This window comes from Acanthopagrus latus, chromosome 3 (genome assembly GCF_904848185.1).
Source record: "Acanthopagrus latus isolate v.2019 chromosome 3, fAcaLat1.1, whole genome shotgun sequence".
In the NCBI taxonomy this organism is placed as follows: domain Eukaryota; kingdom Metazoa; phylum Chordata; class Actinopteri; order Spariformes; family Sparidae; genus Acanthopagrus; species Acanthopagrus latus.
Window position 1 is genome coordinate 12,596,991 of NC_051041.1, and position 23,265 is coordinate 12,620,255.

Sequence of the window (23,265 nt, forward strand, 5' to 3'; positions counted from 1 at the left end):
TTTTTTTTTATGTTAAATGCCAGCATTACACTGCTCAACCACAACTTTAACCTGCAGCTGTTCAGCTATAAATATGATTAGTTCTTAAAAATATATATATATTTATATTTTCTTTTGAGCACCTATGTGTTTGTACGTGTTTGGCGCCAATCGTCAGCAAGGACGGGAAGACGTTGGTACTGCAGACAGATAGTTGAGGAGAATATTCAGCTGGCTGGATGAATATGAGCGATTCGGCAGGTACTATGGCGTAGATTTGAGCTGAACTATACATCATTATAGTGGCCACTTTCTATGGATTTTAAAATGCAGTACCTTTATTTGCAGTCAGTGGCGACGTTAGTGTCTACCACTCACTTTTTGCGTGTTGTAACCATTGACTAGCAAATGCTTGATAAAACGGTAGTAACGTTATTGTTATTATACAGAAAAAGACGGTGGCTAAAACGTTCAGTGTCTTCCTTTATAGCTGGGTTACAAATCAACTATGTCTGTTAATTGGGTGCTACAATATCAACACATTATTTTGATACTTCACCGATGTTAGCTAAGGGGAAACGTTAGTTAACCGTTAGCTAGTAAGCTAAGGTTAGCGAAGATAACCTTTGGGTGGAGACTGTGCCTGTTCTTGTCTCTACAAATGCACCTCACTCTGAGGTAAAACCCCAAGTAGCTGTATTGTTAACCCACCTAACGTTAAACCATACAGCTACTAAGCCAAACGTGACGATTTACCTTTCGTGAGTAACAATTCAAGCTAGCTAACTTGGAACATGGTGGGAAGGTAAGACAAAAACTTTTCAGTCATCTAAAACATGTCTTTTATTTTCGTCACAGGATTCAACATTGAAGATTTGATTAATGTTCCACCACTGAAAGAAGGTAAACCAGTCGAAATTGCACGAAGTACAAATGAAAATAATAATTAAAAAAAAAAACTATCAAACAAGGCTGGCATATTGTCATACCCTGCTGTTAGATGAAGATATGCAGGAGGTGAAAGTTGACCAGATGCTTGGCAAGTTGAGGAGGCTTCAACAAGGTAGTGTTTAAAATGGTTCATAAAACAGATACTTTGAATTGTCATGGGCACAGTGTAGCATGTATTTATGAGAGAGTTGTTTGACATACATGATAACTTTACAGGCGTACTCAGACCAAATAGCGACATCTATCGGACAAATAGGTGATCCGTTTTTTTTTTCTAGTAGAGCAGTGTCCCTAATGTAGATACCATGTTTCCCATGAGATGTATTGTTTGATTTTAGGATTGTTCGTTCACATTTTAATGTAAAGCATTTCCATCATGCAGAAGGCACAAATGAAGCTGGAGAAATCACCGTCGCGTTCTTCCGGCTTCGTTATGAATCGAGTGCTCTTGCGCGTGCAGTCTTTGAACTATTCGACGGTTCGTTCGAATTATTTAACCGTCCCATTAGCAGATTGTTCTTTTGGATGAGCATTAATCATCTAAATTTAAACGCTTATTCGCCATTCTTTACTAGTCGGCACGAACTTTAGTTCGCAACCTAGCCAGGGCATGACGTGAGGTAAATATCTTGACGTTTTCGTTAGTCTTTGTGAAGCGACACTTCCGCTTCCGCTAGTAAGTCGCGAAGGCTTTTTGCTTTTTCTTTTAATTTCAACCATATTAGCTAGAAATGACCATGTGAGCCATGGGTACTCCGTCCTTAAGAGGAAAACTACCCGTACAATGTAAAAGTGCTTCAACACGGGGTCCTGAGATCGAAGGAAAGCTTTGCAAATGTGCACCAATGGGAAGGCTGTTACTGCCGATCACATGCTAATGACCTGCGTTTCTTCTTAGGTTTAAGACAAATAGTCGCATATAGATCAAAATCCGCTTTAGCTCAAAATAGTGTTATGTCAAGGATAGAATACGCCGTTTAACTACACATAGCAAGTGTAATTTGAAGACTACCACGGGAATTGAAAAACCATGAGTAAGACATCTGTACGCCACGATCATAACAGTCCCGTGACCCACATTTCAGTATCGTCAGTAAGGTACATCCTTACCTGTTACTCCATACGTGGAGTTTCAGAACATGATGAATGGAGATGCATGAGATATGATTAATATCTCCATCTTGTTGGGAACAGCAACACCCTTCAAGACCCATTCTGATCATTCATGTAAACATCAACAAATGTAGTTTTTCCGAATGAATACAGTGTAGGTATATCATTTAAAAGGATATGTGAGAGATGTTATCTATGGAGCATGTCTATCTCATGTTTCAAGCAACCCCTGAATGTTGCTTTATGACAAGCAAAGTACAACATGTGACAGTTACGCTGTCCTTTATTTCAGGTAAAAGAGTCCTGGAAGAAGAAATTAAGGACATCAAATCAGTCAGTGACTCTTTGCAGAAAGAGCTAGCAACTTGTAAGACACAAGATCACAACTAATACTTCTATTTTAATCTACATGCAATATATTTATTGTACCTCCTATATGTACCTGTTGCTGACATGCAATCAAAGACCCAGTAAAAGTAGGTAACGTATTTTGTGTTTGTATTTGGTATGTATTTACTATAATTTAGGCAACTGTTTATGCTATGTGTAATATGTTTTATCAGAATCAGAATACTTTATTAATCCCCGGGGGAAATAGTTTATATGATGTTTATTGTATAATTGTATATTATCACTAGGCTGGCTGTTGTTGTTTTTACAGTGCAAAATGAAGCTTACCAACTGGAAGGAATCCATAAGGAAAAAGAAGGTATACACACATTAGGCTAGCAAACAATTGCACATTTGTAGTTGCTGTGTAGTTAATGTTTTTATTAAAGGTGTGTCAGTGTCAGGGGGAAAAAATGAAAGACAGACACTTAATGTGAATAAGATTGCGTAATTACTGTGATATGTATCTCCAGAGTTGTGCAGGAACCTGCAGTTCCAGTGTGAGGAATCTGAGCAGGACTCTGCCAGGTGAGCAGTAAAACACATTACAGAGTGCCTTCAGTGTTTTGCTGACATTTGAAGTCTGAACACGAATCAACAACAGACCTCAATCATGTATTGTGTGTCATGTGTAACACTAGATGGCAGCAACCTCTCATTTTAGAATCCTGAGTACTCAACCTAGTTAAAGTTGTCAAAATCTACCTGTCTTATTTATCTCTACAACGACATCTTGAAATTGTTTTCTCCGGTCCTGATGTTGGCAGTGTCTGTGTCTACTAAGTTAATCTTCAGTTTACTATCTGTGCGGTCTGTATAGAACTTTTTAATGTCCAGTTTGTATAATGATATAATTTGAATGTACCTTTTTTTTTCAGTGTCATATATTGACTTAAGTTATCTTCACCATGATGAATTTTAAGGAATTATAATTAGAATATTTTTGTGTCTTACTCTTCACATTATTGACTTTGCAGTTTTAGTAAAACCCTTAAGATTTTATTGTTTTAGCATGAATGCTAATTAGTTAATAATTGCATCTTCACCTTCCACAACATCAATCATTGATTTGTTGGTGGCAGAAAAAATGGACTTTAAACGTGAGTCTGACACCTCTGCAAACTGTTCAATTTTACTTTCACTCTGACTGTTTTGTTTTTCAGCTTTCACGTGTTGTTTCTAGATTTTATGTTGATTGTCGTATTTAACTCACATGCATATTTTCACAAAAGCTTTCCTAATAAGCAGCATTTAGGTGTTGTGCCACTGATTATTACACACCACATCCATAGGAAGGGCATAGCTCTTATTATACTATACTATTATCACAGGATCATGTGATGATGATACATTGTATCCAGTATTACACACACTGAACGGTTTGAAAAAGCATGTGCCAGGTCTCCAGACTTTTTTTTTTTAATCTTAAATTGACCATGTATGTTTGTGTGTTGCAGGCTGTTAAAACAGAACAAGAAAAGTGACGAACTGCTGGAACAGTACAGATGTGAAATCCAGGAATTCAAACTTAAACACCGGAAGCAGCGGTATATAAACCCTTAAAAGTGCAATGATTTATAATATATATTTTTTAAACGTATTGAATAACCATGTGATTGTCGTCTAAATTTAATGAAAGCTGTTTGTTTGTGCAGGATGAAGTTTGAAAACCAACTTCATCAATTGATAGAGCAGCATAGGAATCTGCACTCCGTCTTCGTAAGTTTGCCTATTTAATATAAAAACGAGTGACATATTACCCAGTCTATATTTTTCCTTACATTTTTAAAAATAGAATGATGAAATTGTGACCTGTTTTTGATGTTGTTAATGACTATTGTTGTTTGAATTGTTGTTTAGACTCCAGAAATGCTCCCCGATGAAATACTAAGTGCTGAAAATATAAAATCTCAGCTGTTATCAGCTGGTAAGTATCTTCCAGTCATTTATGCACATGGGTTGGGGTTATGGGTATTGCAAGCATGCATACAGTAAAACATTTGCTTTTGCACAAATAAAGTGTTTGTTTTCCATTTCCGACTCCTTTGATCTGGTCTTGTTCTGTGATTCTTACAGAACAAATGAAGTTGGCTCAACTGCATCGCCTCAATGAGGAGCTAGAAGAGGTGAAGAAACAGAAGCAGCAAAGAGTAACAGCGGCAGAGACTCAGGAGGAGTAAAAACGCATGTTTCCAGGAAGTTTTTAGAAAATGAGAGGTAATAATTTTATCAGGTGAAAAACCTTAGATCTCAGAGTCCCTCCAAAAACCGGTTCGGGGAGAAAACCACAGCTTTGGTTTACCTCAAAATTAAATGCAATTACATGAACTTACACTAGTGAAATTCCAAGTTCAAAGTTTGTTGACCAAACTCTCTCTTTTCTCTATGCGGTTGTTGTTTTTATATTAATTGTTTGGTGAGGCATGGGTTTGTTTTGTTATTTTATGCCAATTTTGATGTATTCATAATATCTGAAATATTTTACATTCTGAGACAGATGACTGGTGTTTTGTAGATAGGTAAATGCCACTAGCAGTGTCCTGTATAACCCTATGTTAATCTTACTAAAATATTGTGTATTGAGATGATATGAATGTTCATATATTTAAAATTACAAAGTTATTTCAATGTGACGGTTTTATTCTATGAATGTCAATGAGCCTATAAATGAAAACAGTACAACCATCCACTACAGTTTACACACTGTATACACTTTATCTGCATAGCCACATTCAAATTCAGCTTTAAAGAGTTTTAATAAAAGACAGTATTTCAAATACAATGTAATACTTTTGCAGCTTTTTTTTTAAGAACACGACCCTGTGCAAGTGATTTTCCCATAGTTAATGCCATTTTTTTTTTTACAACCAAGACCAGATATTTACATGTTAATTAAAAATAAGCACAAGGCACTTGGATAGCACAATGAGGGTGATCATAATCTAAGCTGTTACTTAGAATGTCACCATGCACTTCTTACATAAATATATACAATATCCCCCATAAAGAAAACAGTGTAACCCCGTAAGTGTCCATATGGCAATCGATCCTCTTGCTCGATCTTTTGATGTCGAGTACAAAAACACACCAAAAGGGTTTGATGCCCTGCCGAGTTGTCAAGCAGCCTGGGAACTTTACCGTATAACTAAATCTTTGGTTTAATAGTGTTTACAGACCAACAAAGGAGTTTGGAGTCCTGCATAGGGCGTAGGTCTCAGAAGTTAGGTGAGTTATGTAAGGAGGCATGGCCCAGGTCCAGGACTGCAAAATGTAGCCATCCCTTCTCTCTGTTTTTCCTTTAGAGGCGATGACTAATTTAAGTCCAGGATAGAATGAGGGAACAGGGAAAATGTTAATGTATTTACATTTTTATTCAAGACTAGAACATATTTTTTAAACTCCTCTCTCTGAATAGTTATTTGACATCTTCAAACCTGAGAGGTGGGTCCACACCTTAACAGAAAGGTACATAAAGCCCTCTTGAGAGGCTAAAGTTCATGACCGTTTTTACTTTCTGATAAAACTCCACTGCCGCTGCCTCAACATTAGAATTAGACATTGCTGTCTGCTTCTGACTTTCAATCCTCATTCTCTGTAATCCCAGACTTGCCATTAAATGTTCACCCTTCATCAGTTCTTCAGTTCATTCTATTCCCTATCTTCACATTCTTATTTGTGTTTTAAGGTTTGGGTTAATAATAGTTCCTCTAGCTGTGGTAATGCCCTTAGTGGGCCATTGGCACACAGTGAATCTAGGGGGACAGTTTTTCCCATTTAGTTTCATGAAAGTCCCAGCTACACAGACACTTGCAGAAACACACATCACTGATACTAAACACACACAGTCATCTACCACTACGTTTTATAACTAGCATGTATCTACTTTCTTTCCCCTCAGGTGCAACATGTACAGTCTTCTCTTATCCTCTCTTACTCCCTCGGTTGCATTCATAAAACCCATTTATAGGTAAGTGGCCCTACCTTTTTCTGTTCTGTGAAACATTAGCCCATGGAACCAGTATGTGAGCAGAGTAACTCTCCTTTCTCTCAGTCACCATATAAGGTAAACTTAGTACCAGGTCTTGGCAAAGACGGACATTCCAAACTCAGTGACTTTAGTTTGTTTTCAGCATTTTTATATATTGTCTTTTCAAGTTTTATTACTTTGTGCGAACATCCAGGAAAGGCTGTAGTGTGGCGCCACAGAGGTACTTTGATAGTGTCGTTGGCACGTACGGGTAACAGGTCTTTTTGATCGTCTCGTATAAATAGTTTCCATTCAAAAGGTGACTCCTCCATCTTTCGTTATCCCAGGTTATTCCCCATCTGTTAACAGAACAACAGGTATAATTGTGAATGCAACAAAGTATGAAATCCTCCCATTTCCATCCGTCCATTCCCTACTTCTTCACATCACTACCGTCAATATTTTTAGGTTTTCGGGTTTCTTATGTACAGTTTTCTGCTTATCCAAATAACACTATAATTTAACCAGTGGATCAGCAAAGCTAAAACCAAAATTCAGTTGTATTTAAAATGAAAACAAAAACAATTGGTGTAGTTACACTAAACTTCTAGTGTATATATAAATCAACGCACATGACCTTGTCCATCCAAATTTATTTTCACAGCTTATGAATAAGACTATAAGACTATTTCAAACATTATTTTAAACATTAAACCATTACACCACCATTGTTTTGGAATACAAACTACTTTATACAAACGATTATTAAACAAGATGCATCTTTGACCATCATCTGTAATTGTGTAGACCATGTATTAAAAACATAATTAAAAACTTGCACAAACACATGATTGTCTTTCATCTTATGTAAGAGAGTTATTTACATTTCAGACTGATTTAACAAACACTTAACTAAGAATTAATTTTGTGCAGTGCTTTAACACGAGTAAAAAGATTTGATCATTTTCATGGCTCAGAAAGTTGTTCTCACATTTAACTAGGGATGGACCGATTACGGCCCTAGGCGATTATCAGCTTTTTTTTTCTTGATTATCAGTGTCTATAAACTAATAAACCACTTAAATGTGTTACTTTGGCTCTGATGCAGCATCCTCTCACACAATGTCCCGCCCACAACATTATCTGATTGGTCACGCGCCACAATAATCAGCGTCTGAACGATAAAATAAAATGAATCAGCAAAGTAACTGAATCAACTGTATCAAATAAATGTAGTGGAGAGGATGTTTAAAGTAGAAGATAATCAAAATACTCAAGTGCCTGAAAATCCTACTAAAGACTTGACTTGAGTAAATTATACCTTCGTCACTGGTTATTCAAAACGTTGACACGAAGATGCCATATCGGCCATTTAACTCTTGTAATCGTACTGTAAACTACTCACACTGTCATTGTGTACTGCTACATCTGATCAACTCAAACATGAAGGATTTGGCCAGCTGGCTTTTTAAAAATTTAACCTAACTTATTGCAATAATACGTTTTACTACTCTTTCTAGTTGTTTACCCCTAATACTACTTTTGCTTTTGTTCATATCACTTTCCCATCTATGTTGCAAGCATCATCCTTGCAGTGATAGACTACCTCAAAGCGGCTGTAGACCTTCTTCTCCTTCCTCAAACTCTCTATCCTCTTCAGCAATCCCTCACGCTCCTGGACATTGCCCTGCTGCGATCGTTGAAATAGATTTCTCCTTATGGAGTTTTGTCGCTCCAGCCCTTTCTCCTCGCCGCTGCTGTCTTTGTCCCCGGCTGTTTCCTCCCGCTCCTGTCGGATCTTTTGGCTGTTGGCTGAGATCTGCTCCAGAATGACTTTGGTGTCATCTCGTAGGTTGCTGCTGAACAGAACAGAGCTGCCCGGGGCCTGGTATCGAGATGGGCCTGATGTGCCGGTAGATGTCTTATGATTGCTCATAGTTTGGTCAGTCATGGTGGATCCAGTATCGTTAGCTGATGAACTCTGCTTTTTGCTCGAATCTCCGGCGACCCCCAGACCCGTGCTCATGCCCCTATCTTCACCTGAAGATTTCTTGTCTTTATCCTTGGGCACGAGGATTCCCTTTAGCCTCTGCGTCTGCTTCTTTAGAAAGTCGAGTGTCTTACCGTCACCCTTCCCCTCACCAAGTGTGTTGATTGATGTGGTAGATCCCATAACTTTTTGCTGTCCTTCGTCACGTGGCATAGTTGAAGAACTTTGAGAGCGGTTCTTTTTCAGTTCACTCTTCTCTGCATCTGTTGCATCTGTCGCCAGAATCTCCTCACCACTGGAGACGCGTCGAGGATTCAGTCCTTTGAGCTTCAACGGATCCCTCCTGAAGAGCTTGGGTGAAGGGAGGGGTTTCAGAGACTTGAATATATCCTTCTTTTGACCCTCTGACGCATTCTCCTCTTTATTAGGTTGAGCTGTCTCTGGTAGCTTCAGGTAGCTTGCAGAAGTCTTGGCAGAGCTTATCGGTGGCTTTGAGGAACTAAGTGAAGGTCTGCGAGTGAGCTCTGCTAGTTTTGCAGAGATGTCCATCTTCTTTGGTGCAGATTCTTCTGAACTAACAGAGACGGTTGGGATCTTTTGAGTCGTCTCAGGTTCTAGGGGAGATTTATAAGAAAGGTCTGGCTTTTTTTCAGCTGGCTCTGGGGCTTTTAGCGATGACTCTGTCTCCATCTTGGTGGCTTTTCTCTTGGCAGCCAGATCTTTGAAATACTGTAGTCGACTGGCAGGGTCATTCATGTTCAGAGATGACGTTGTTGTTACATCTGTGGTAGTGTTCTGAGGCTCCACTTTCGCTTTAATCTCCTCCTCTTGCTGTTGCTCTTTCTCCTTCTCTTTTTCCTCTTTCTCTTTCTCCACAAGTGTCTCCTTATCTTTTTCCGCAGCCTTCCTTCTCCACGCAAAAGGCTCACGATTAAATGACCTCTTCTCGAGTATCTGGGCCACAATCGAGGAAGTGCGTACTGAGTCTAAGTTCTCATCTTCTTCCGTCGCCGGTTTTAGGCCAAGGTTGCTGCTGTGCATCTCTGTCTTGGAAGATGAGAAAATCAGCGAGGAACGCAGTCGAGAGCTGCGTTGAAGCATTGGGTTGATACGTGAGTGGAATGATTCATGTTTGGACAGCAAGAGATCTGTACCCTTTTTCACCTCCACATCTACACCCACCTCCCTTTCTGCACCCTTTTCTGCAACATCCCTCTCTCTTTTATCAAGCGCTGATGGTTTGAAGTCACTGGCTGATGGAAGCAAATCCATAGATGTTGAGTCTTTATTGTTGCTCTCAGGTAACAGGGGCTTTCCAAAGCGTGGTCTCAGGATATCTGGTCTTGGTTTGGGGGGAAAATTTGGTGCCTCCCTTATTCCAAAGCGGGGAGCTGAACTTTCTGTAGCAGTTGGTGGCGGATCTTCAAAAGCATCAGACCCCATAGGTTGAGTCAGATCCTCTTCTCCACTGTCCTCATAAGCGCTGAGATAAGAGTCGATCCTCCATCTCCTCATGCCTTGCCTGGCATCTGCATCTTGATCGTGCTCTTGTTTGGGAAACGGTTTCTTCTCTGGTTGGTGGGGCTGCGTCGGCGAGCTCTGACAGGCATACGCCTGACCTATGGTTGGCCTCTTATGACCAGAACCTCCTCCATACCTCCCGGCTAACGGAGGCGCCCGGTGCCCCTCAGGTCCCCTCAAGTCCTCTGATGAAAAGTAGTCTCTGCCATAGTTTCCAGGTGGGGGCTCCTGATCTGAGCGATAGCTTGACTCTGAATGCTGGTCAATGGAGAGATGGGGAGGACGACCTCGGAGTGTGTCATAGTGTCCGTGCCCAGAGCCCGGCCCAGGCCCTTCACTGTAGTAGTGACTACTTTGGATCTGCTCCCTGTAAAGAAAATACAGTGGTTCTTATTTGTTCATTGTTATGTGTAAAGTACAGAATTTAGATTCCAAACAGTTGTAGGTACTGAAGGGTTAACTACCTGTGGAAGTCCGTCTCATCCAGGTTATTCATGACTCTGTGCTTCATGTATTGCCTGGAAGATGTGTAGCTTTCCTGGGTTCCCTCTGCATAGCTGTGCCTTTTGAAGCCACTGGCACTAATCTCCATCTGCCTGGAAACTATGGACCTTCCCTGATCTAGGAACGACTGCTGCAGACGAAACTGTTGCTGGGAATACTTCCCAATTGTAATTCCTGGCCCAGGTTCAATGGTGTGACGAAATGGATCGTTCCTCCGGAAAGGAATTGCAAGATTTCGGTCAGAGTCTCCATAGGGGAAGGCGGAGGGAATCTCAGGCTGCCTGCGGTAACCTATAGGGTTACGCAGAGACTGGCTCCTCTTCAAACCGAACTGGTTACCTAAGTAACTGCTGGGGTCAGGGAGAGCGAGTGCTCCATCCGATGGGTCAATAACGAGAGGCTCTGACTGAGCAAACAGAATGCGAAACTCCTCGTCAAAGGTGGAAACCAGCTCCCCGAGGAAGAGGTGGGCGATGCTGCGGTGGATCTTCTCATAGGACCACATGAAACTATAAGTAAATAAGAAAGAGGAGTAAAGGCAGTTAAAGTACTTGAATCCACAGAATGAATGGCCAGTGAGTCTTGGGAATTTAATGCACAGAATTAAACTACTCACCTGTAGTTGCCACTGAGTACAGCCCTGCAGTCAGCCAGTAAGAAACGATCTTTCACCTGCCCCTTGAATGATTTCCCTGTCCTGGAATAATAGGTTATTCCTGCCACAGTCCTGACACGCATCATCTGTAAAACAAAACGCAAAAATCACACACAATTCTTTTGTGAAAATGATACCTTGTCTCATCATAATTACACAATAAATGTTATTAGCCCAGTCTAAAAAAAAACTGAAGGAATGAATGCTCACAGGAATTTGGTCCAAGTTGACTTTGCAGTTGATGACCATAGAGACAAAGTGATAGGCTTCCTGCTCATCCAGTAGAATGTAAACAGGAACATGGCGTGCTGCTGCATCCAATAGGTCAGCAAAAATGTCAACATCTGTGAACGTGTCCATCACTACAGCAATGACCTAGAGAAGAAGAGCAAACATAAGAAAACTGGTCAAGCTTTGGTCAGTACAATATGGTCTGTGTCTGGTTTTATGATTACTTTGTTGCAGCCCTCTTTTCTTGTGGTTAAATGAGTAGAATTTAAAATTACACCAACATGATTTAAAGGGACTTCGGGAGTGGTGGCTGTTGGTGGCTGCAGCCCTGTTTTTTGAGAGCATAAAATGCTCTCAAAAAACAGGGCTGTACGTTATACATCTATGGTTGCAATACTTTTATTGGGATCGTGAAAAAGTTTCTCCTGATAGTGAATGTAAAGTTGGATGCTGGGACTAGATATAATATGAAACATTTTATATTGAATGAAAATACTGAGAAATGTGTACACAGGACAGGAAAAACCCTTTCAACCAAATAACTGAAACCAAATACAGGCCTACATTTAACTAAACTCAGTGTATCAGCAGCACGAAGTAGGTTAGTCTGTACTAAATTTGCATTCCATGGTATAGGCCGATTAATTACCGCTGTCTACTAGAACCTGTCTTTCCTCTGTATGCATGTAGAAACACGCACTTTATGCTTTGTGACTCTCCTGAGTCACTTTCGTCGCAGTAAAAGACATGCACTCTTTACACTCATACACAAGAAGCGACGCATTAGCAGGGCCCACCCCACCAACAGGTTTGACTGCTTGCATCCACACTTCTTGCTAATTATTTTCTTAATTGAGCGAAAGGTCAGTCAGTAGTAAATTCATCGTAAAAAGGGAGTGGTGGCAGAGCTGGCAGTGGCAGATAAAGGAAGATTAAACAAACAATGAGCCTACACACACTTGTCACTGGCAGCCGTTCATCTCAGTTTATCTTATCTCTTTTTTTCTTTTCTTTTCTTTTTTTTTTGAGAGATAACATTTAATGTGTACCATACATACTGGTTAGATAAAGGGGGTAGGCAGTGGGTCAGTGGTATTTCCCATTCACTTCTTCACAGCTTTGAAAAAGTAGTGTATGTTCATCGTGCATAGAACCAGAATCATATGTGGCATATCTGTTGTTGTACTGAACTGAATAAATCAGTGCGTTTACATAACACTCGAGAAAAAACAAATTATTGGGTTAGTCCGACTATGATCAGATTTTAACGATGCATGTATACACCTTAGTCTGACTAAAATCGGACTGGATTGGATTTCTCATAGTCGGGTTGAAACACCTAGATTATTTGATTGACAGTGGAATTACTTGTGCATGTATACGTTCTATAAAATTGGATTCGGATTTTGTGTTCTGCGCAGGCTCGAGATTTTTTTTCCCCGGGCCGTGAGCCGAAAGTAGAAGGGCGGCGGCAGTGGCAGCGGCGTCGTACCACCGAAATAACCGCAAGCAAGAGCGCCATTGTGCATGTAGTTTGTGTGATTATCATGTACACCATATACAAAATGTACAAAGATTTAGGTTTTTCTCGCTCTTCGTACACCATCTTTCTCAAATGCCAAGGCAGAGTTTGTTGTTGCTGGTGATGTAAAGAGGTCAGCTGCAGGTGGCTCTATTACCACTAGTTAAAATGTGTACAGCGCCAGCTATCGTACCGGAGTATGACATGCTTCGGCCAATAATTCGATTTTCTCATCGGCGTGTATACTCGGACAATTGCAGTTGTCCGATTGAGTAGCACAGTCGAACTATGGCTGTCATCCGACTAACCTGTGCATGTAAACGCACTGAGTGTGACAGCTTATATCTCATCAGTCAGCTCCCTCTCATAAATTCCTGCTGAAAGCAAACGAGACATACGAGTTCACCCACTCCATGTTTCCTATCCCTCCCTTTTACTTACTTGGCGTGCATTCTTGATGAGTCTCCTGGCCTGCTCCTTGATGCTTGGCATGTCTGGGTCGGAGGGGTTGACCAGAGTGGTGACCTCTGTGGGCCCAACGAAGCTGTGCTGTGGCAGCGGCCAGCCCAGGTCCAGCCCCGGTGCAGCCAGGTCGGACTGCACCGGCCAATAAGTGTCGGAGGAGCCATCAGCCTCCAGACCTCCCTCGAGGTATGTCAGCTCTGGGACGCTGGACGTCCTGTTGGGGGTCTGGATTGTTGACTTGATGAATTCGATTTCCGTCTGTGCAAGGAAACCGACTACTTCTGCGGTCTGGAGGAATTCATAGTAGCCCTAGTGTGACGGGAGAGACACAAATCATTCCATGATAAAACCAATGCGTATGTGTTTTTTGAAAATGTTTAATTGTATACAATCATTACATACACACAAGTAGAAAACTACGGTGTTACCTGTGTGTCATTTTCTATCAGAGCATCGATAGCCAGGCGGTATTCCTCGCGGTAATGTGGCGGCAGGTAGTTGGGGTCGAGGGGGTTCTCACCAATCGATGAACTCTGAGATCGGTGTGCCATGGTTGTGGATAGGTGCGGGGTCAAGGGTCAGGGCAAAGAGGTGGGGAGAGGAATTTGATGCTGTGCGGAAAAGACAGAAGGACGGAAAAGGTCAGCGCACAGAGAACAATGTTGCACGATTATCATTTTCATCTGTTCAGATACAGCCGTTTTTTGTGTTTCAGGAAGAAAAAAAAACTTATCTATGAATATCGGAGCAAACAACTGGATAAGACACCACCCCTCCATCTGTATACCATCGCCATAATTCATCTAAGTATTCTTTAGGTTGGTGAGAGGATAAACGCTTTGTGTCAAGACACACAAGCAGACAAATGACCTATAACTTCACACACAAAGTGTCCATTGTTTCTGCTGCAAAGCCTGTGGAGTAAGTTTAACAAGGACAAATCTCTCATACTAACACACCTTTACCGGCACAAAATACCACAGGCTTATAATCAAGTAGACGCTAACAGTTGTGGCAGATCTCTACAGAAATATTTTCCTCCCCAGCCAAGGAACCAGTTCTACATTTACAAGCCAGTGAATGTAACATCAGAGCTGTACTCAGCAACGACACACATCTCTGTTGCGATAGCACCAATGATTAACTGAAATTCGATCGGCTTGTGGGAAAACTGCACATAAAGGTAATGACAAAGAAAAAGAACCGGACACTGAAAAAAAAACAGTGGAGGAAAGACAAAAGTCAAGAGAGAAAAAGAGGGAGGTGTAAGGGAGAGGTGGGATAGGCATGAAAATGTGTATAGACAGGTTCTCATATCTCTGCTCACTCCATTTTAATGGGGGTGCGTCAGATTTCAAGTTGCTGCTCAGACCAAATCCTGAAAAAAAACCTATGTCACTCAAAACACACAAATTGATTGAAGAAAGTTTGATGAGTAAGCTGTTCACTATGCCGTGACTTGAACTGAGTTAAACTCAATTAAAGGTAGTGAATGGAACATTGTTGCGTAACCGTTTGGAAATGCGTGATTGGTTAAATGAGAAAGTGACCGTGGAAAAGGTTAGGATTAACTTTGCAGATCTCAAAAGCCAAGTTCATCGAATCCTTTCGTTAGATACTGATCCAGTTCTGTCACTCTCAGCCCAAAAGAGACAATAAGCCTTCAAAATAAGAAGGAACTTAACCAGACGCAACAGTGAAAGACATGAATAAGTAGGGCTGCTGCATTATTATCTGATGCTGATTATCTGATACTATGCTGATTATTATCATGAAACCATCAACAATTTAAAACCAAAGGATGTTCTGATTACTATCACATAAGAAAAAGAAAAGTAGCAAAACAAGCCGATGTCTGGCATTTTGGCTCGGAAATTTACTCAAATGATTAGATGATTCCTCCAAAATCACCAAATAGTTTTCACTAATAGGCACGATATGTTACATTTCTGTACATTTCCATTGCTGGTGTGTTTTATTCGTCACTGTAATTTCCAGGAAAACACGTGAAACGCCAGCTGATTGATCAGAGAGTGAGAAAAGAATTTGGCAAACGTGACTAAACTTAATGTGACTTGCACTTTGACACAACACCTCGTCCATGAACACGACTCTGGCTGGTTCTTGATTGTGGCAACCAGAGTGTCAGAATTTGCATTCTGTGTGCTTAAGCACTAGTTTGCTCCCTAAGAACAATAGTTGGTTCAATCCACTTTGTTCGGCGGCACTGTATTTGGTGTCTGTTAATTATTTTGCGGTTTACTGTACCTGCTTCCAAAAGATAAAGTATACTATCTTTGTGACAAGTAAGATTTTGTTTGGCATTAGATGAAAGGGAGAGAAACAAGGATTAAGACTTTGGGCAAAGGTCCCCCCGGCTTGATTCCAACCCACAACGCAGTTATGTGTTATCCACCATCGGCCGACCCAACCAGGACGCCCCCTCATTGATATTTAAACGTGTTCCTGACAGCTGCACAGCTATAAAGTTCAAATATCCAAAGTGAGCTGGTAAATCTCTGAAATAAACACGAGCTACTTCTGCACATTGCAGCTTGTGGTCACTACAGGAAGCGTTTTTGACTGTGTGGATACATCACCATGGAAATGCACAGGCTAAGGAACTATGGCTGATTGTCAGTCAAGGGTGCATGATCAGGGTGTGTGTGCATGTAACCCGGGGTCTAAGTGAGTAGGTGTTGTGTAAGGTCGGACCTGCTTTAGCGTGTGACGTGTTCTCTGTAAACTTCCAGGCAAACTTCACAGATCGGTGCTGATAGAAAAAAATGGGCCTGTGTTCTAACCCGCAATCAGTGGGAGAAGCCGGTTTACTCAGAGGCCTGGTGAGTCACCGGGTAGCCCAGCCTGGGGATAACTTGCAACACGCTGGACTGCAGTGATTCATCGGCGAGCAAAATGGCTGACATCCTGCTTCCTTGCTCCCTTTAGCCATAGAAATTAGGCCCTTGTGGTGCGCTGTTCCCAGTTAAAAGTTCCATGGTGGGCACAGAGGCATGCGAGGCAGACATACTGCTTCCATGGAATAACTTTACCCCTTCCAAGTGGCTAAAATAGAGGAAACACCAGTGCTTCCACCCGTTTTGCTTTGTCCTTTATTTGAAATAAATCTGGCAGCCTGGGGCTTGATGTGCATAAAGCTGAATTTTGCTGAGGCGGCACTAACGTGCATACCTGAGGACTTGTGATAACAGCCATAAACTGAGAGATGTGCACCTGCCCGTGCTCGTCATAACGTTTTAACTCCAGAGAAGCCATCTAACATGTTTGGCAGCATAGCAAAATGCACTTCATCTTTGATGGATTGACTTGATTCTTGACTCCAAAACTGTCAATCACAGCCTTCCCAGAGTTCAACCTGATGCCTTTAAATTGCTCGTTTTGTCCGACTGGCAGATTCAAAGCAAAAGACATTCAGTTCACCACCACAGAAGACAAAGGAAAGGTGGCGAACTCTCAGATTTGTCGGTAATGTTCCGCACTTTTACTTGAAAACTGAACATCGGGATTGCTGACGATGACAATACTCCACGGTTGAGTTTCACAGCAAACCAGCGAGAATGGACCCCGAGGTGTGTGTGTGTGTGTGTTTGTGTGTGTATGTGTGTGTGTGTGTGTGTGTGTGTGTGAGCTAAGTGGGTGACTCAAGACTAAAGGAACATGAAACAGAGCCTGGGGGTTTCATATCCAGATCCTGACCTCTGGGTCGTTGCAGAATGAATCAACAGAGGAATAGCAGCATGACAGACTTTCTCCAGCTCAGCTCCTGGTTGACTGGAAGGATATTCAAACAAATACTGCAGCTGTGTTTGTTGTTATAGCAACTCCGGTGAGCATCAAACTGTAGTCAGTGACACATGTTGATAAAGATCTTTCGCACCCTTTTTCTTGCTCTCGCTCTGCATCTCCCTGCCTGTTGCTCGCAGAAACGATGAGCCTGCCCTAAATGAATCGACTGAAAGACGGAACCACAAGCGGTTCCTCGACGCCGATAAACCCAACACTCAGATGTGCACAATATTTGCTCGCCGAGCGTGTAAGCGGCTCATTCTCTGCATTCCTGCGTGCGTGTTTGGCCAAAAGAAGATGGAAGCGAGAGAATACGTGAAGAGCCAAGGGAGGGAAAAAAGTGTATCTGTCTCAACACGTGAATCACAGAAACCAAGCCCGAGGAGACAAACTATGAAGCACCCAAAGATATCGCTCTCTCCCTCTCTCTGTGCCACACACACACACACACACACACACACACACAAGTTTAACACACCTCACTAAACAAACACTACGATTGATCCGACATACCTCTCAGGTCGATTCAATCCGCGTGACCGTTCGGTGCGAGCGGGGTGAGAAAAAAACAATGCCCGAAAACAGGTTCGGAGGGATGAGCCAGTTGTCTCCAGATGCTGCTGTCACAACCTCTCAACGCAACCTCTTCTGTCGATTAACACAACCAGAGCGTGAGAGCAAACACTGGAGCACGGCCTGACTCTCTGTACATCATCGCACCTCAGAGCAACTGTTGATGGGCACCAAACAGACAGCTGAAGGTTACGTGTGTGTGTGCGTGTGTGTGCTGCACGTGTGAACACATGGAGACACCAATCCTCCCTTTTTCTAAATGTGTTTTTTTACAGAGCAGCACTGCTAGAAAAACAGGTCCTCGTCAACTGTTCCAGCGGCCTTAATAATGTCTGCGGTCACCTCGAGTGGAAAACTCCGCGACAGAAGCATAAAAATCTTCCTGCTTCTCAAACATGACTTGTAACACCTTTACAGGTAGACGCCGGCCCCGTGTGACACACACACACACACACACAGTGCCAACGAAGCTATGAATGGGACGAGGCCCCAGGTCATACGGCTGGTGTGACAAGCTGAATCGTATAATGAGAAGCATGCAGGCACAGAGACACCACAGAAGAGCTGGCACTACTAACTTTTTTTTTTTTTTCCCCTTCAAATTATAACCACATGGTGGACTATTCCTATCCAGTGAGTCACTTTGAATGGATCGAGGCTCGGCCTGTTAAGGTGAGGTTCAGATCGACGGGAAGGGAAAGCTGCCAAGGAAATGGATCCCTGCGTCGGCAATAAAGATATTATCAGACCCTATAGATCTGTAAGTCTACAGGTGAGGACGTGGTAAGAGTCGTTCTCGCTCAACAGACAAGGCCGCGCCATTAGACAGCGAGGAGCCGGTTTTATCTCTAAATTAGAGGCGTCAGGTCGTCCTAATGACACGACCTGAGATGCATACTAGCATTGTGCAACCAGGGCATTAGACACGCTTGTAAAAGTGTCTCTGCTCTTTCAAAGCATTATTTATGACCTGTAGCTCCCTTACAATACAGCTCCGCTCCCTGTTTTTCACTGTCTTGAATGTTTTCAGCGGTTTCTCTCCAGTGCCAGAGCCAGCGCAGAGCCCTCTGCCAGCCCAGACTATAATAACTATAGTGTTCAGGGGTTTTTTTTTTTTTTGAAATGCACAGCAGCTACCTGGGTGACCTAATCCTCTATAAACTTCCTGCCGAGGAAAGTGACCAGCATTTCTCCTTTCTCTCTCTCTCTTTTTAAATTCCACTCACATTAATAGAATGATAGAATATAATAAAAGAGGTATAACTGAGATATTTAACCAAGAAAATGTCATTATAATAGAATACAACAGACTAGGAAAAAGAGAAGGATACGATCATGTAGAGGTAGAGGACATGACACAATAGAATAGGAAATGATAGAATGGACCCTCTGTGTAAATGGCTCTTTTGTCCCAGTCTGCCCTCTCACATTTCCCCTCCATACCTCCCAACTCCGCTGCAGGTCGTCGCTTCTAGTATCTTTTGTGCCGATGTGCGTCTCCGTTCCGCCCGTGCGTCACATTCCTCGGTTCGGGCAACAACTCCACCCCAGGCCGCCCGCCTGCCCCCCTCCTCCTCCTCCTCCTCCTCACCCCCCCCGGCGGTGTGCAGCCGTCCGGTGCCGAGCAGCGAAGTCGAGGCGAGGCACCAGCGGACACAAGGCCCGGCTCGAGCGCAACACTCGGCTGTGTGAGGTCCCTCCAGAGCCGCCGCCAGCAGACGGCACAGCGCGGCGCGGCGAATGAGGAAGGAGCCGGGGCAACTCCTGTAAGGGCAGGGCTTTCCCACCGGTGTGACTCCTCCCAAACCCGCTGCTCGATCACTGGGAACACAAGACCATTGGAAGCTCACTCCCAGTGGCATATTTCAAAAAAAAAAAAAAGAAGAAGAAGAAGCGACGGCGTTCATGTCATGGCTGCTAATTGCCTTCATGGGACAGAGGGAAGTTTTTTGAACTTTTACCCAAAACTCTCTTCCGCAGATTTCCAAGTAACTCAGAGGCTGTCGACCCCCCCCCCCCCCCGCCTAGAGTCTCGACACTGTTTGTGTCTCATCTTTCAGCTGTTTTGTTTTGTCCACTTTGTGTTGTCTTTCTGCACTTTATCATGTCTGTAGCCCTGCTGGCCCCCGAGGGAAAAAAAAAACCAACTAAATATGATTCTTTTTGTGTACTTGAGTGTGAATGACTTGACAATAAAGTTCTCTTGAGTCTGGATTCCCTGCATGACTGACAGTGTGTGTGACAGTGACAGAATATAACTGAGTGCATTTACTCAAACACTATACTTGAGTACAATTTTGAGGTACTTGTACTTTCTTTGTCTATTTATATATGTCATTTTTGTCTTCTTTATATTTCCTTTTCACCACATTATGGAAACAAATAACTTTTACACCACCAAATTTATTTAATAACTGAAGTTACTAGTTACTTTACAGATTACATGCTGCATCGGAGCATATTTAAAATGCAATCAGATAAAATTAAACTAAGATTCTGACAATCAGAAGATGCTGAATATTAGACACGATAACACTACAATTATAGTTTTGACATATAAGTTGATACATTGCCATAAAATTACTTGTGATAACTGACTACATTAAATGTCACATAATGCAATTTACTCAAGTACTGTTCATGTGGGTGAGTCTCACTTTTACCAGAATAATATTTAAAACGGATGTTTTTACTTTTACCAGAGGAGGCACAAATTAATGATACAGCGATATATCGTGACACATCCTCTACCTTGAGATACGATTATCGATACGCTATCCATATCATTACTAAAATGTGTGGCACATTTGAATAATGGCACATGTGATCGTGGACAAGTTGCGGTCGGAGAGAGAGTAAACTAAGACTGTGCAATTTTTGTACATGGTTTACCTGAGTTCATGTCAAATCTGTGTGACTGACACCACAATTCAGCAAATGAACACCTGTCGTGTGAGTCGTGCACTTTGCCTTTGTAAGGGTGTTTTGTGTTCATCGCTTACAGACAGATATTGTGACGTGTCATTAGATGATTGTCTTGCAATGTATTGATCATCACTGCATCGCAATACTGTCATTGTTGTGGGCAACGTGGCGTGAGTCATATCGTGAATTACTCACTGATCCCCACCCTTACTCGTTATATCATTTGTGAGTTAAGTAATATCACATCTTTCTGAGACAAATGAGAAGTTCAGTTCTCAGTCAGTTAAATGTGCTTTTTCTCAGTTCAGTACACTCGGTGGTTTTGCTGCCACAGCCTCACGTGGCCTGCTGTGACCGGCGGCCTGTGTTGGCTCATTTTAGCGAAAATGGTAAATTAAATACGCTCACTTTGGTTTCTTTGAATAACAAGAAAAATGAATGTGTAAATGAGTCACCTGCTGTTTTTCTCCAAGGCAGAACACTTACCGATGAATCAGCAGATTTCAGCAGTTCCCTTTTCTATATGGATCCTCTGTGTAAGGGCCTCGCTGCAGGCTGCACCGCTCCTGCTTCCCCCTTCTGTAATATTGACCTGATTTGGGAAACTTGTTTTTCTCAAATCCATACATGCACGGTGCAGGCCGGGGGAACACACTCAGATTCTACATGTACTGCGTACACGCCATGATTTGTCAGTGGTCCTGATTCAGCAGATTGTTCTCACGCGCTTGGCCAAAATATAAAACATTATTTAATAGTGAAAATCCAACAGTTATTGATTGGGTTACATCAAAAAAACTTGAGTCTCAATCCTTTATCTGTTTCTCGTTTTCTGTCTATTATTTGCGTGTGTGTGTTCATCTTATATGGGACGTCCTTTGTCCCGAAGCGTGTCTATCAGACAGAACACGCCTTGTTTCATGGCCCTCTGATAGCAGCGCACCCTCATGAGTATGATTGTGTGTTCAGTCCTGCTCCCAAGGGTGTGCCTCCTGTTCAAAACGTCTGCCTGAGCGCCCGAGCTGTTGTACGCTCGCCCTTCAGGAGCCATGTTTCTGAGCTCGCACTCTGCCTGCGCGCTCTCCTCCAGCTCACGCAAATGTGCAACTCTCGGCAGGACAAAGATACGAACTGAGGGTTGGAGCGTTTGCATACGCCTGACGGAGGGTTACACTTAGTTTATGTGAAATTAAAAGGTAGATGAAAGAATTCTGTTCGTGTGAAACTGTGTCCAGCGAGCGAAGCGCGAGTGCCAAGGAGAGAAAGTGTGTGCTGACATGAATAAGCTCTGATAACAAACACAAGCAGGTACACAGACGCTGACGTTCTGGGTGCGGCCACTTCGAGGAATGCGCTCAAGGCATCTCACCACACCCAGCGTCCTCCTTTCTCTCTCTCCCTCCCTCCTGCTCTCCCTCTCTCGTTCTATCTATCTATCTATCTCCCCCATGCTGGGAGGCCTCTTTATCTTAGTGCTCCCTCTCTGAGTCACCTGGCAGCCAATCCAACAGGTGTGCAGGTCCTGGCAGAGCCCAGGCTGCAGCTAAATCCTGGCCTGCATCTCAGCACGCCTGGCAAGTGGAGTCTGCCGTTATCTGGGATCTGTTTGAATTCAAACAAGCTTTATCAAAATGGCCGTTGGAGTGAAAAGTTGACAGTGAATACAAACTGTAGAGAACATAAAGTTTATTACTGAGGCCTCCCCAAACCACAAGCATGGATAGCTAATGGATCAACACCATGAATACGAACTATGTTTCCTTGTTTGTTTTTCGATGCTGTTCCGAAATAATCTGCTTCTTGGTTTCAGGTTCGGTGACTGCAAACAGACACACTGTAGCGCACCGCATGATTCAATACATGTTCATACTCATCACCTCCTCTTGCCCTGTATGGAAGAATTTGCATTTGATACATCCCCTCCACTCATTAAATCAGATTTTCATGTCTATAAATGCACGTGGTTATTTGATGAATCGGGTGCTGCAATGGAGCAGTCTGTACTGAAAGAATAGGGTGACATTTTGGCTCTGTCACCTGCCAGCACCTCCTAACCACCCCAAAATAAACCCACCATGTTGTTTTTACACTTTGGTTTCTGTGCGCTCTAAACAAACTGGACCTTACATGTTAATTAGGGAGCTTAAGTTGTGTGTGTAGGTGGATGTTACCTTCGAACAACCCTGGCTAGCAGTTTCATCATAGTGCCCCTTTAACTAACATCTGTTTTCAGGGAGACCATGTGACATGACTGAAAGCTCAAGAGTACCTTAGCTCCGACTTTGCTGAAATGCCACTTTATTTATTGGTCATCATCTGTTGCAGTGACAACAGGGAATGTGTTGTGCTATATTATTCAACAGCATCACAAACTTCACGAGGATAGAATTTATAACAGGGATGTATTAGACTCTATTCGTTTCAGCTATTTTTAAAAATGAACTGTGAGTTTAGTGTATTATAATAGATGTTAAACACCTACCATCCTTCTTTTTCATAGAATACATAAAAAATATGCATATTTTTTATTTATTTTGCATTCTTTCTCTCATGTGAATTCAGTTGCCGGACAGCTAATGTGTACAGCTGCTGATCCTGAGCTGTAAATTACTCGGATCAACAAGGATTCACTTCTGCACCACAGAGCGCAAATACAAAGAGTTTACTTTGCT

The 23,265-nt window shown here is 42.4% G+C and overlaps 2 protein-coding genes and 1 non-coding gene across 7 annotated transcripts; 2 read left to right on the forward strand and 1 right to left on the reverse strand.

Annotated features, from left to right (window-relative positions):
• The first annotated feature begins 123 nt into the window (after positions 1-123).
• On the forward strand, positions 124-5,061 carry si:ch211-199g17.9 (uncharacterized protein LOC108180085 homolog). Of its 4 annotated transcripts, none has more exons than XM_037092405.1 (10): positions 124-240; positions 838-882; positions 980-1,042; positions 2,336-2,410; positions 2,705-2,752; positions 2,907-2,961; positions 3,891-3,980; positions 4,089-4,152; positions 4,294-4,360; positions 4,510-5,061. In XM_037092405.1, exons 1-10 carry the CDS (start codon positions 219-221, stop codon positions 4,611-4,613), a joined length of 633 nt encoding a protein of 210 aa, XP_036948300.1. In that variant the 5' UTR covers positions 124-218; the 3' UTR covers positions 4,614-5,061. The 4 variants fall into 4 exon arrangements, with proteins under 4 accessions (XP_036948300.1, XP_036948303.1, XP_036948301.1 ...); XM_037092407.1 differs by lacking the exon at positions 124-240 and adding an exon at positions 444-740; XM_037092408.1 differs by lacking the exon at positions 2,336-2,410.
• On the forward strand, positions 2,018-2,150 carry LOC119017484. Its single transcript, XR_005074448.1, has one exon. It is a non-coding gene; the product is annotated as a U8 small nucleolar RNA (small nucleolar RNA).
• Positions 5,062-5,123: 62 nt separating the features above from the next.
• fam83hb (family with sequence similarity 83 member Hb) lies at positions 5,124-21,433 on the reverse strand. 2 transcript variants are annotated; one of them, XM_037092404.1, is made up of 9 exons: positions 21,080-21,433; positions 19,112-19,489; positions 13,717-13,899; positions 13,265-13,597; positions 11,281-11,445; positions 11,032-11,156; positions 10,376-10,924; positions 8,007-10,278; positions 5,124-6,759 (listed from the first exon to the last, which is right to left on the reverse strand). In XM_037092404.1, the coding sequence occupies exons 3-9, from the start codon at positions 13,837-13,839 to the stop codon at positions 6,739-6,741; spliced, it is 3,588 nt and encodes a 1,195-aa protein (XP_036948299.1). In that variant the 5' UTR covers positions 13,840-13,899; positions 19,112-19,489; positions 21,080-21,433; the 3' UTR covers positions 5,124-6,738. The 2 variants fall into 2 exon arrangements, with proteins under 2 accessions (XP_036948299.1, XP_036948297.1); XM_037092402.1 differs by lacking the exon at positions 21,080-21,433 and having other exon boundaries at positions 19,112-19,813.
• Between the last annotated feature and the right edge of the window lie 1,832 nt (positions 21,434-23,265).